Source organism: Choloepus didactylus, chromosome 19, assembly GCF_015220235.1.
Source record: "Choloepus didactylus isolate mChoDid1 chromosome 19, mChoDid1.pri, whole genome shotgun sequence".
NCBI lineage: Eukaryota > Metazoa > Chordata > Mammalia > Pilosa > Megalonychidae > Choloepus > Choloepus didactylus.
The window spans coordinates 66,181,304-66,193,536 of NC_051325.1; the positions used below are offsets into that span (position 1 = coordinate 66,181,304).

At 64.8% G+C, this 12,233-nt stretch overlaps 2 protein-coding genes across 10 annotated transcripts; both read right to left on the reverse strand.

The window, feature by feature from the left end:
• Window positions 1-164: 164 nt before the first annotated feature.
• RGS19 (regulator of G protein signaling 19) lies at window positions 165-5,986 on the reverse strand. Of its 9 annotated transcripts, none has more exons than XM_037812186.1 (7): window positions 5,876-5,907; window positions 5,325-5,403; window positions 2,794-2,891; window positions 2,485-2,630; window positions 1,284-1,358; window positions 953-1,187; window positions 167-855 (listed from the first exon to the last, which is right to left on the reverse strand). In XM_037812186.1, the coding sequence occupies exons 3-7, from the start codon at window positions 2,821-2,823 to the stop codon at window positions 664-666; spliced, it is 678 nt and encodes a 225-aa protein (XP_037668114.1). In that variant the 5' UTR covers window positions 2,824-2,891; window positions 5,325-5,403; window positions 5,876-5,907; the 3' UTR covers window positions 167-663. The 9 variants fall into 9 exon arrangements, with proteins under 9 accessions (XP_037668113.1, XP_037668114.1, XP_037668108.1 ...); XM_037812180.1 differs by lacking the exon at window positions 5,876-5,907 and adding an exon at window positions 3,991-4,440 and having other exon boundaries at window positions 5,325-5,673; XM_037812178.1 differs by lacking the exon at window positions 5,876-5,907 and adding an exon at window positions 3,991-4,440 and having other exon boundaries at window positions 2,794-3,318; window positions 5,325-5,672.
• A 3,019-nt stretch (window positions 5,987-9,005) lies between these two features.
• On the reverse strand, window positions 9,006-9,940 carry LKAAEAR1 (LKAAEAR motif containing 1). The gene is given in 3 exon segments (XM_037811186.1): window positions 9,006-9,195; window positions 9,197-9,343; window positions 9,563-9,940. Coding segments are annotated over 3 exon segments (651 nt in total). The 3' UTR covers window positions 9,006-9,069.
• Window positions 9,941-12,233: the final 2,293 nt, after the last annotated feature.

A 12,233-nucleotide genomic window follows, 5' to 3' on the forward strand; every position in this document is an offset into this window, starting at 1 on the left:
GGAGGCCCCGTGTCGCAGCGTTGACCAGAGAGACTGCTTCCTCCTTCCCTAATCCCGCCAAATACAGAGTCAGCAGGAGGGGCGGCTTTGTTTTAAAAATACTTCCAATAATAAGATACCCTATTTGGGCAGGAAATGGAGATAAATACAAATTTTTTTTTTTTTTTTTTTTTTTTTTTTTGTTAAAACACACCATAAGGACATGTTTCTAGTTTCCAAGTTTATGAACTTATAAAATAGGAACTGGGGTGCTGTTGCCGCCAGTCTGGTTCCGAGGTTCCAAGTCTGATTTGGAGGTCCTGGGTGTGGCTCCAGGGTGCAGACAGCTGTCACCTGGTCTCCGTGTGTTACAAAAAATGGCACAGCAGTTGTCTTCTCCTCCAGGGCATTTCTCAGGGCCGCCGCTGCCTGGGGAGGAGGGGCTGGGGGTGTGCCAGCGGCGGCCTCCCGGGAGGGACCCTGCTCCTGCCCTGCAGGAGCCCCCATGGGAGGCCTGGGCAGCTGGGCGGCGAGAGAGCTGCCTGCGCCAATGCTCGCTCCTGCCCCTTGGCTGGATGATGCAGCGTGCAGGCCTGTGAACCTGCCCTGGTAGATCTTCAGGACTCGGCCCCCGGCAGAGGTCCCAGGGGTCCCGAGCACGTCGGTGCGGCCCACGGGGGTGGCTTAGGCCTCGGACGGGGACTGGGAGGCCCCTCTGTGCAGCAGGGCACGGAAGGTGGGTGAGCCCAGGAAGCGGGGGTAGGAGTCCCGGTGCATGAGCGTGTAGATCTGCAGCTGTGCGTCGTCGAACGTGTGTGCGGACGGCTCCTGCATCTTCTTGTTGATGCCCTCCCGCACGCGCGAGTCCAGGCTCACCTGGGGGACAGGGGGCCGTCAGCAGGGCCACCCCCGCCTGCCCAGCCCGGCCGTGCCTGACAGGCCACGTGCCCACCCTGGCCTGGCGGCCGCACACCTCCTTGGGGGAGAGGATGGACACGTAGTCCTCGTAGATGAGCCGCGCCTTCTCGTCCACCACGTGCTGGTTGGCCTCGGCCTTGAGCTCCTCGCAGGCCAGCCAGAAGAGCAGGTTCTCCTCGCTGTACTCCGTGCGCAGGAAGTCGCGGAACATGGCGCGCCCAGCTGGGCTGTGCATCAGCTTGTCGAAGGAGTGCGCCCAGCTCCGCACCTCCTCGGGGCTCGGCGCCATGCTGCAGGCAGGAGGACCAGGCCCCGTCAGGCCCGAGGCTCCCGACCCGGGCGGCGCTCACGCACGCACGCGCAGGCCCACGGGCCGCAGGACTCACCAGGCTTCACAGCTGGGCAGGGGCTGCAGCTTGGTCTCCCGAGAGGCCCGCCATGCTCGCCGCCGCTCCTCGTTCCTGGTGGAGGAAAGAAGGGGCGGCTGCCCTCGGCACATGGGGACGCCCCACGCCCGCAAGCACAGCACTCGGCTCACAGGTAGATGTGGCCCCATGCGGGCGTTAGGCACAGACACAGGCTCACAGACATGTGAACACGCGGCACACAGTGCTTGGCACACGTGGGTACACATGGAAACCCCTCCGTGGGCAGGGCCCCTCCCACCCACCCTCCACTGAGTCGGCGCGTCCAGGCTGCTGACCTCCCCCCTCAGCATGTTTCTCTGCAGCGTTTGAAGCAGTGACCCCAACTTCCTGCTTTTGGGGGTCCCAGGTGCTCCGATGCTCCCCCTGGCCCCACGCCTCCCCCCAGACAGGGCCATGCGCAGGTTCCGTCTGCTGGGCACTCCCTGGGGAATCTTCTCTCCCGCCCCCCCCCCCCACCAAATCTGTGCCTCTCACTCAGAACCAGGCCCCCCTCCCCCAGCCAGCGACGCAGCCCCCGCCCCTCGCCCCAACTGCCAGAGCCCCAGCGGGCCCTAGTCATTCCGGGACTCCGATCCTGCTGTCCTGCCCCCCAAACTCAGGCCTGGACTCAGGCCTCAGGTTCTCACTGGTCATCTAATCCCATTTGGGGTCCCTGCAGCCCACTGCCCACTCAACACCTAAGGGTCCCAAAGCTCGGTGAGGGTCTAACTCCTAGGAAACCTCCTTCCGCCTGGAGGAGCTGCGTCTGCCCTTGCTCCCAGGGCTCCCTCATCCCAGACCTTGTGGGCAGCCCCGGGGCTATAGGTCCCTCCTCCTCCTCTCAGCGCCTCAGCTTTCAGGGCTCTGCTCAAACATCCCCTCCTCGGGAAGCCCCGATGGCCCCGGGCCCTTGGGGGTCTCCAGGCCCAGCCTGGCTCCCCACGGTGCCCCTGGCATCAGCACACGGAGGGATGGATGCACACACGCCCTCGGGCTCCAGGTCCCAGAGTCACACATGAGCCTCTGAGAGGGGCCTGGCCACTGGGCATCCTGCCTGCAGGTAACATGTCAGGGGGCTCCGGGCCACACAGAGGGCTGCAGAGCAGGGCCTGGGTCTGCTCCACTGGCCCCTGGAGCAATGGGAGGTGAGCCTGGCCCGCAACCCCAGACCCACACGTACCAGGAGCAGCTGCAGCAGCAGCACCAGCACAAACAGCAGGGGTTGCGGCTGGGGGCAGCCGGGGGGGCAGCTGGGGAGGCCACTGGGGGGCCCGCATCATGACTGGACATTGAGGGCGGCTGGTCCGCCTCCTCTGGCCCTGTGTGCTGGGGGGAGAAGGGGGCTCAGCCCAGGCCAGAACCCACCTGCCCATTTCCCCCCACCTGCCCATTGGGGGCCACACTCCCCAGGGCATGACTCTCCCCCCCCAGCTTGGGCCCACACCCCATCTCCCCCAGGGGACCAGAGGTGGAGGGGTGGGGGGTGCACCTGCTTCTCAGCCTCATGTGGGGTGGGCATGGATGGACAGAGGGGGTCCCCCAGGCTCCGTGGTGCCGGCTCCGGGACCCTCACCGCAGCCTGGGGGTCTGGGGAGAGAGGCCAAGGTTCTGACGGAGAACCTGAGACCCCAGCCCCTGCTGCTCTCTCTTCCATCTCCAGACCCCAATCTACACCAGGACTGTGAAGGGGTCCAGGGTAAGTGGAGAGGGGGCTTCAGGCCCCTGACCCCAGGCTGTGCTCCAGATAAGGTCCCCACAGGCGGTTCTGGGACACCCCCACCCGCTCAGGCCTGGGAAGCCGGAAGCCTAAGTTCCTCTTTCTTGGTTTCCGGCTCACCACCCCACCCCAAGGGGATGGGGGCCCAAGAATCTGGGCTATCAGACTGGTGGACGGGGGTGGTGGTCAGACATTCAGAGCCACCCCCTTACCCAGCTTCCTCCATCTGGGGTTTTCTGCCCAGACTGGGGTGAGGGTAGAGTCGGGTGGGGCTTCTCTCCACCGAGTAGAATCTGCCTAAGGGCCCAAAGAGCCAGAAGGAGCAGGCTGGGCCTGCAGTGTGGGGGATTGCAGTGAGACTGGAGCAGGACTTCCTGGTGGTGCAGAGTTGGGGCAGGGCACCAGAGACTGGGGAGGCCCTCCCGGGGGGCAGATGGCCCCTCGGTCCTCCCGTGTTGGCCGTGCTCCGCAGCTCCCTCTCCCCCAGACCCCGTGTCCCAGCAGCTGCCTCCTCACTCCGCGCCCAGCGGCCCCGGGCACGCCCGCCCCCGCCCGCCCCCGCCCGCCCCAGGCTGCGGAAACCGCTGTCGCCCGCAGGGCGCTGCCGCAGGGCGTGCCGGGCAGGGGGAAGAGGGGGTGCCCAGCTCAGGGGTGCCGCCGGGTCCCAGCGCAGGGGAGCAGGGACGGCGGGACTGCGCTGGGGGAGGGGAGGGTCGCGGCGAGGGCACACCGGAAGGGGCCCTTCCATGGTGTGGACCCCGGACCACGCGCGGGGAGGGGTCTCGTGGAGACCCTCGGGAGCGAGGACGCCCCCGATCCGCGGTGCGCGGGCCCGGCGTCCACCCGCGGGGAAGGACCGCAAGTCCCCGCGTGCGCGCGCCAAAGCGCAGGCCCGGCCAATCAGCGCGCGGGAGGCAGTTTTGAACGCCTCTCCCACGCCCACCTCGCCCCAGGTGAGCGCCCACCGACCTCGGGCGCCTCGCCCCTGGGTCCTTCCTGACACCCTCGCCTCCCCGTGTCTCAGCCGCCAGGAAGCTCACGGCTTGGTTCCACTTTATTTTCCCCGACCCCGGCCTGGAGCTCATGGCATTTTACTCCCGGTTTCCGTCCCTGCCGGCCTCTGCGGGTCTCCCGGCAAGGGGTGGGAGGGTGGCGACTCTAGCGCAGGCCCCGCGGCGTGAGGTCGGGTGGCCGGCCTGCGGCTTCTGCAACAGGGACCCCGGCTCCACGGGTCGGGACCCAAGCGCCTGACGCTCGGACCTAAGCCTGGCACCCGAGACTGGCCTCCTGCTTCAGTCGGCCCTGGCCACCTGCCCGGCTTCCCCTGAGATCTTGAGGGGACCCTCAAACGCGGTCGTACAGCCTCCCCGCAGATGGAGAAAGCAGCCCACCGCAGGCCTTTCCCTTGGGGTCGAGTTTCTAGGGAAAGGAAGGGGAGTGGCAACCTCTGAGGTCTGCAGGCTGCACCCCGGACAGGGCTGTGACTTCCCTAGAGCCAGCTCCTCCTCCTCTCCACGCCCCCCACCCCCAGCCCCCCAGTCTCTGAGGGCAGGGCCCCAGTCCCTTTCCCTCCCCCCAGCACCCTGAAGACTGCCTCCCATTTGGCTGCTTGCTCCAACCACTTCTGAATTGGGGGAGGGGTCCTGTCTTGGGGTACAGGCCGGGGTGCTGGGGGCCAAGCCCCTTCTTTTCAATCCCTGGATCTGGCTCCCTGAAACCCCTGCCGGACGGGCCCTCGTAGGTGCCCTGGGCCACCATTTCTCTCTCTGGGGGTGGGTACCAGGTCTGAACTAGGGTCCTCCTGCCCCTCATGCTTTGGCCCCCAAGTCTGGGATAGGAGAGGCTGTCTAGGAGGCTAGTCTGGCCTCTGGGGACAGAGGCTCCCTGGGGAGTGGCTGCCGCTCCGCTCCACAGAAGGAAAAAGAACGCCCGTCCCTGAGCCTGCCTAGTCCAAAAAAAGAATAAGAAAATGTGACAATCCCAGAAAAAAATGCCATAACCTTTGGGGGGGGGGTGTTGACAGAGGGGCTGATTCCCACTCCCTCCCATCCTAACCACTGCCCTCTCCTATCTGTGGTCTTCCATGGCTTGGCTGGTGGGGGAGCTCGGCCTGGCCCCTCCAAGGCCAGCCAGGACTCCCCACCTCTGCGCCGAGGCCCCGCCTCTGGAACGGTGGGGGCGACTGCCGGCCCCCTCGAGGCTGAAGGTGCTCTTGGACTCCGTCACCTCCCTCAGTACCCCTTCCTCCAGCCTCTGACGCCCCCACGCCCACCTGAAGGAACTCGCCAAGGCGCCCCACTCACCAGCGACCCAAAAGCGGGGTGGGGGCGGGAGGGGCCAGGTTCGCACTGGGTCCCACCCCAGCTGTCGAAGGGGCGTGCACTGCAGCAGGAGGGACTCAAGTCAGACGGCAGGAGATACCCCTGCGGCGTTCTGGGGGAAGGCCGGCGCCGGGAGCCCCGATCGGCTGGGGTCGGGGGCGCAGCGCCTCCCCTCAGGCTCGCAAGGCTGAGTGTCTGCCAGATCCAACTGGGGCGGGGGCGGCGGCGGAAAGGGTGTCCCGCCCCGGCCCCTCCCCACCAGGCTGGCGGGGGGCGGGAGACGCGGAAACCTGGGTCCTTCCGGCCCCCACCTTTGAGCAATCACTTCCCCAGGCTTTGAGCTGCACAAAAAGGGGAACCCGGCAGCAGCGCCCCTCCCCCACGCGCGGGGGGTGGGTCCCCGTCCCGCCGCGGCCCTGGGTCCACGTGGACCCGGAGCGGGGACTCCCTGGGGTGCGGAGACGAGCGCAGCCCGCGAGGCTCCCGCCCCCACAGCCCCGGGCCGCCGTCCCCGGCCGCGCGCGCGCGCTCACCGGCCGCGCTCCCGTGCCGCTCGCGCCGCCGCCGCGGGTCCCGCGCACTCCGAGGTTCCAGCTCGCTCGTCGGGGAGGGGGCGCGGGGACGCAGTGCGCAGGCGCCTCGGCCTCACTTCCCCAAAGCGCGGGGCCGGGACTTCCTCGCGCGGGGTGGGGAGGTGTCCGGCCGCCCCCGCCCCGCCCCCTGCCGCCGCGCCCGCCCCCTTCCCGCCCACCGGGAGCGGCGCTGCACCTGGGAGGTGAGGCGCTGGTAGCGGGGCTTCTGGCTGCCACGGTAGTGGGTGGGCGGGTGGCCGTGACCCCGCTGTGCCGTTCCAGCTGTGGCATTCATGTGCGGCGCCCGCGACACTCCGGTCTGTGAGGCCACCAAAGAAAGCTCCCCGGGGCCCCACAGCTGCTTGCCCCTCTGGAAAGGGCTTACCCGTGGGTCTCCTGTACCTCGCCTCTAATGGGGTTGAGACCTCTGGGCAGTAGGGACCTTCCCGCTCTCGCATCTGTGGCCACGCTGAAGGTCCCAGGAGACCGGCCGCGGCGCTTGTGACCCCTCAGGTGGCTCCAGGATGTTCTGGAGTTTAGAGTGCGCACACCCTTTGCCGGCAGTGCCCTTTCCCTCCCTCTGGCCCACTCTCCTTGTCTTTCAGGCACAGCTCTGGGTTAAGTGCCTTATCCCACAATGCTTTGGGCCAATGTCAGGGTGGCCCTGACCCTGCTCTGGCAGTGGTTGGAGTGTCCATGGTCCCCTGTGTGCGGCCCTGTCCTGCTCACAAAATGCTTTCCAGTTGCACAAGTTGCATGTGCACACATTTTACAGAACGCTGTGTGATGCACATGTGCTCCTCAGTCATTCAGCATGTACCTGCGTCTCCTGTCTGCCAGGCAGATGGGACAGAGCAGCCGGCAGAGAGCAGCCCTGGAACTGTGTCAGAGGTGAGGAAGGCTGAGGGGGGAAATGGAGCCATGGGAATGGGGTTGCAGGGGCCCCGCTGAGCAGTCTGGGAGGTGGCCAGAGCCAAGATGGTGGTGGCTGAAAGAACAGTGGGCCCAGGCTGGGGTGGGCTCTGTGCTTCTCTCAGAACAGCAAGGAGGCAAGGCTGGGAGGAAGGGCCGAGGGCAGAGAGGTGAGGTGGGACCTCAGTCGGGGCCTCGCGATGCACCAGTGGGGCCTGGCTCACATCTTGGCAGCACCTTCTGGCTGCAGAGCTGGTGGGACGGTCAGGGCAGTGGCTGGGAAGCTCGTCCGGAGACGGCTGCGCCTCGTTTCATGCAGACAGCAGACCTGGACACAGATTGCATGAGACTGACCCCAGAGCATCCGACACCCTGCGTGGTGCCTGCTCAGTGTGTGAGAAAGGCGGGTTCAGGGGGCAGCTGGCAGTGGGTGGGGTCAACACACTTCTGTCCCCTCTGTCCACTCGGGCCTGCTCACCATTCCCCTCTCCTCCGCCGCTCTGGCTCTTCCCCCTCTCCATGAAAGCTGGACCTCTTTACCTCACAGGGAGCTGCACTGGGTAAGAGCACCCCCACATTCCAAAGGAGAAACTGAGGCAGAATGGCCAGAATGGCCAGTAATTCATTCGAGGCCACATGGGTGGTGATGGTGGAGATGGGATTTGAACCCGGGACCGTCTGGCTCCAGAGTTGAGCCCCTAGCCCTGAGCCCATTACGTGGGGCCTCCGCCCTGTACTTTTCAGCACATAGCATTTTCTACAGGGCAGGAGCCCCCTTGAGGCCTTGCAGACCCTGGCTCACCCCCACCGCCTCACTGGTGTGGGGGTCCAGGGGCCTCTGTGTGCTGGCCTGAGACCTGGGGCAGAGCAGGAGTCCATCATCTCCCTGCCCCTCAGCCACTGGCAGGGAAAGGGCCCTCGCCTGATGCAGGGTGACCCCCTACCCTACAGCACCCCCCTTGCAGCATCCCTTTGACCTCCGTTTTGAAGGTGAAATGGGCTGAGAGCAGTGACGAAATGGATGCATTTTTCCTAACACATGAGAGGTGGGCACCTAGCTGGGTCCAGGCTGCAGGGAAGTTGCCAGAGTCAGTGTGTCCTGGACGGACAGACCACCCTCTCCCCCCGGTCCCCTGCCCACACCCACCTTCTCTCCCTCCTGCCCTTTCCCCATTTCCCCAGAAGATGCACCGGGCTCCTCTGAGTTCTCTTGTCTTGGGGGAGGCCCCTCCCTCCCAAAACTGCCTGGGGTTGCTGAGCTGCACACAGTTCCGGGCTTGGATCCAGGCCAAGGGCAGTGAGAGCCGCAGAAGGGGTGAAGGGTTGGGAGGCAAAGTGCTGGGGAGGAGGGCTGGCTGAGTGGGCGGAGGCCCCGGGTCCCCATGAGGGCTCAATCCCTTCCCGTGGCCTGGGTGGGGGTGGGGTGGGGTGCTGCTGGCTCTGGTGCTGGCAGGAACGAGTGCACCCCCTCAGGTCCAGTTGGTGGGCGAAGGAAACGGGAGAGGAGCCACAGGAAGGCCCAGCCCCGGCAGAACGCACAGAGCAGGAATTGTGGCACTCTGGACCGTCTGCTCAGAAGCTTGGAGGCTTAGCAGGAGGGGACTAGTGGTTCCCTTCCTGTGCTCCAGGTGTGTGTGTGGGGGGACAGGGGACTGAGGGGCATGGAAAGGCAGGCCAGCGGGCCAGGCTTTCTGTCCAGGGTGGCAGGGGCCTCCCTGAGGGGCCCCATTTGCTCATGGGGTCTCTTGCCCTCAGTCCTCCTGGGGCGGTGTGCACAGCTTGCCCAGGGCTGGCGACTCTCCAGCAGGGCACACTTTTGCTTGTGCAGTCACACCTCTGCCCAGAATGCCAGCTCCCTCGAACCACCTCCATTGAGTAATCTGCTATTTGGGGTCCCACTTGAACCCCACTTTCCCCTGGGAGCTGCCCTCACTTCTGGGGTTGTGACTGTTGCTGAACCGGGTTCTTCCTCCTCTCCTCTCCCCACACTGGGCCCCCAAGGACTTGCAGGCTCTAGGTTGCCTGCTGGGGTGCAGCCCAGGGTTGGGGGGAATAGGGGTGTTGCTCTCCCTGGCATCTCCTGGGGGAGCAACGCTACGGCGGGTCTGGGAGAGGCAGCGTCTATACCGTCTCCCGAGGGTCCCAGGAAGGGAGAGAGAAAAGACCAGGGCGACCGCAGAACCAGAACTTTATGTGGGGCAGTGGGGTGTGGTCTGCGCGGCTCCAGGGTCTCGGGGTCGCTGTCACCGCGGGAAGATGCTGCCGTCGACGTTCTCCTCCAGGATGGTCTCCACGCGCCTCCGCTGCAGAGGAGAAGGGCTGGCTGCGGCCGGTGTGTGCGGGGAGGCGGCGGGCCGCGGCCCCCTCTCCGCTCCCTCCCGGGGCTTGCGGCACCTCTTGCCGGTCCAAGGGGTCCGGGATCCGCGTGGGCTTCAGCTGCGGCGGCAGAAAGAGCTCCAGGCGGATGGCGGCCCGCGCGGACTCCTGCTGCTGGATGAGGAGCGAGATCTCCTCGGCCTGCGGGTCCCGGGGGGGGTCGCTGAGCGGAGGGACTAGTCGCGCTGCCTCACAGCCCACCGCGATCTCCCCAACCGGTTTGTGCCGCGCACACGCCCCCGGCCCCTCCCGCAGGCGCACCCGGTCCCGCCCCTTCCCGCGAGGCGTCCGCGCGGCCCCTCCTGTCGGTGCCGCCTCGCCCCGCACCCTCCCGCCGGCGCCCCCGGGCCCCTGCCTCACCCGCATGCGGGTGTAGCGCAGCCGCAGGGCGCGGACCCGCCCGCGGGCCTCGGCCGCCTTGAGGACGCCGAGCAGCCGGTCCTGGCGCTGCGCGGGCAGCTCCGGGGGCTGCGCCCACGCGCGCGGGTCGGGCATGCAGCCCAGCAGCTCTCGCGACTCGCGAGGGAAGAGGGACGCGGCGGCGCCCACGTCTTCCAGCAGGTCGCCGAAGAGCAGGTGGCGGTGGCGCTTCGCGGGACTCATGGCCGCCAGCGTCTCCAGCGTCAGCGTCCAGCCCGGCTTGGGTGGCTCCTCGCGGGGCCCGGCGCCCGGCGCGCCCCTCGCCGCCTGCTCCCGCGGCCCCCTGCGCCCCGCCTCCTTCGCCGCGGGCGGTTGCATCCTGCGGGCGGGGTGAGGTCCAGCGCCTGGGCCCCGGCGTCTTTGCCAAGTGGGCCCCCAGCCCACGCCCCCAGCCCACGTAACGTCAGCCTCTCAGGCCGATGCTGCTCAGCAGGCAGCTGGAACGTGCTGACCCCTCGGCAACTGCAGGAAACGCTGCACTGGGAGAACGCCGGTCGGCTCGGCTCTACCCATGGGCTCCTAGGCCAGACCTCTTGGACCCCTCCCACGAAAGTCAGAACCCACCGCCCTGCTCCCCTTGCTCAGCCTCACCCCCCACTCCCTCCGGGTCTGCACTCACCCCCACCAGTGTCGTCGACCCCCTACCCCCCACCCCAGTGGCTGGGCTGAGCTTTTTTGCCCCTCATTGGCCCAGGGCCCTGAGCCTCCGTGCTGGGTTCAGGGATGGCCCTGGAGGAAGCTGGGTGAGAGCTGATGTGCGTCCTTGTGTCACTCTAGTCCAAGCATATGTGAGGGAGGATGGAGCTGAGTGGGCAGCTTGCTTGCTGCAGGGAGGTGCCTTCCTCCAGACCTGGCCCCTGCTGGGTCTGGGTGGGAGACGGAGGCGCAGAGCCCAGGGAGGAACCCACCAAGGCCGCCGTACAGCCCTTGGCTCAGCCTGTGGTCCAGATGTCTCCCCGCAGCCCCCACCTCCGCTTCACTCTTAGCTTCGGCAGACTAGACCCCAGCCCCTCCCTGGGTCCCCCCACCCCCAGCTGTCTGCGCCCTGGCCCCTCCCTGAGTCCCCACACCCTATACCTCCTGTCTGCTCAGGTGGGAGCCTTCACCTCAGCCCTGGACTCCGGGGCTTGTTGAGTGGTTGCCTGGTGACCACAAGTTCCGCCCCTCCCCCAGTCTGGCGGGGGTGGGGAGGCCCCACTGGAGGGGTGTGCAGAGGGCCCCCCGTGGCCTGCCTGGCCCCTCCTTGGGGTTGCGCATGCTGGAGGAGGTGACTGTGGCCTTCTCCCTGGGCCAGCTTGGCCTTGCCAGTCCCACAGCCCCTCTGGTGCCCCCAGAAGCACACTTCTGGGAGCTGTGGGCCTGGGTTCCTGGCTTGAGGGGTCGTCCAGGGCAGCGTTTTGGGGGCTGGGGACTCAGCTGTCGTGGAGGCTGAGGCTCCTTCCCCTCAGTATCCCTTCTTCAGTGCCCAGGAGGCCCACCCCTCAGGGGAGCCACCGGTGGTCACACAAAGAGGAGAGTAGGTGCAGCCCAGACCTCCTCTTCTAGGGCAAATTTGGTGAACCTGAAATCTCCAGATTCTGAGGCCTCTTTTTCTGTAGTTTCATCTATTTCTGCATTTGTTAATTTCATGTCTTTATTTTGTAACTGAGTTTCTCAGTTTGTTAATTCAATAATTTATTCATGCAGGGGTATTCGCCTACCCCACCTCGATGGTTGCTAACGTGACCACAGACATAGGGGACTGGTGGTTTGATGGGCTGAGCCCTCTACCACAGGATTTACCCTTGGGAAGACGGTTGCTGCAAAGAAGAGGCTAGGCCTCCCTATAATTGTGCCTAAGAGCCTCCTCCCGAATGCCTCTTTGTTGCTCAGATGTGGCCCTCTCTCTCTAGCTAAGCCAACTTGAAAGGTGAAATCACTGCCCTCCCCACTATGTGGGATCAGACACCCAAGGGAGTGAATCTCCCTGGCAACGTGGAATATGACTCCCAGGGAGGAATGTAGACCCGGCATCGTGGGATGGAGAACATCTTCTTGACCAAAAGAGGGGTGTGAAAGGAAATGAAATAAGCTTCAGCGGCAGAGAGATTCCAAAAGGAGCCGAGAGGTCACTCTGGTGGGCACTCTTACGCACACTTTAGACAACCCTTTTTAGGTTCTAAAGAATTGGGGTAGCTGGTGGTGGATACCTGAAACTATCAAACTACAACCCAGAACCCATGAATCTCGAAGACAGTTGTATAAAAATGTAGCTTATGAGGGGTGACAATGGGATTGGGAAAGTCATAAGGACCACACTCCACTTTGTCTAGTTTATGGATGGATGAGTAGAAAAATAGGGGAAGGAAACAAACAGACAAAGGTACCCAGTGTTCTTTTTTACTTCAATTGCTCTTTTTCACTCTAATTATTATTCTTGTTATTTTTGTGTGTATGGTAATGAAGGTGTCAGGGATTGATTTGGGTGATGAATGTACCACTATGTAATGGTACTGTGAACAATCGAAAGTACGATTTGTTTTGTATGACTGCGTGGTATGTGAATATATCTCAATAAAATGAAGATAAAAAAAAAGAAAAAAAATTTATTCATGTATTCTCAGTTTATTTT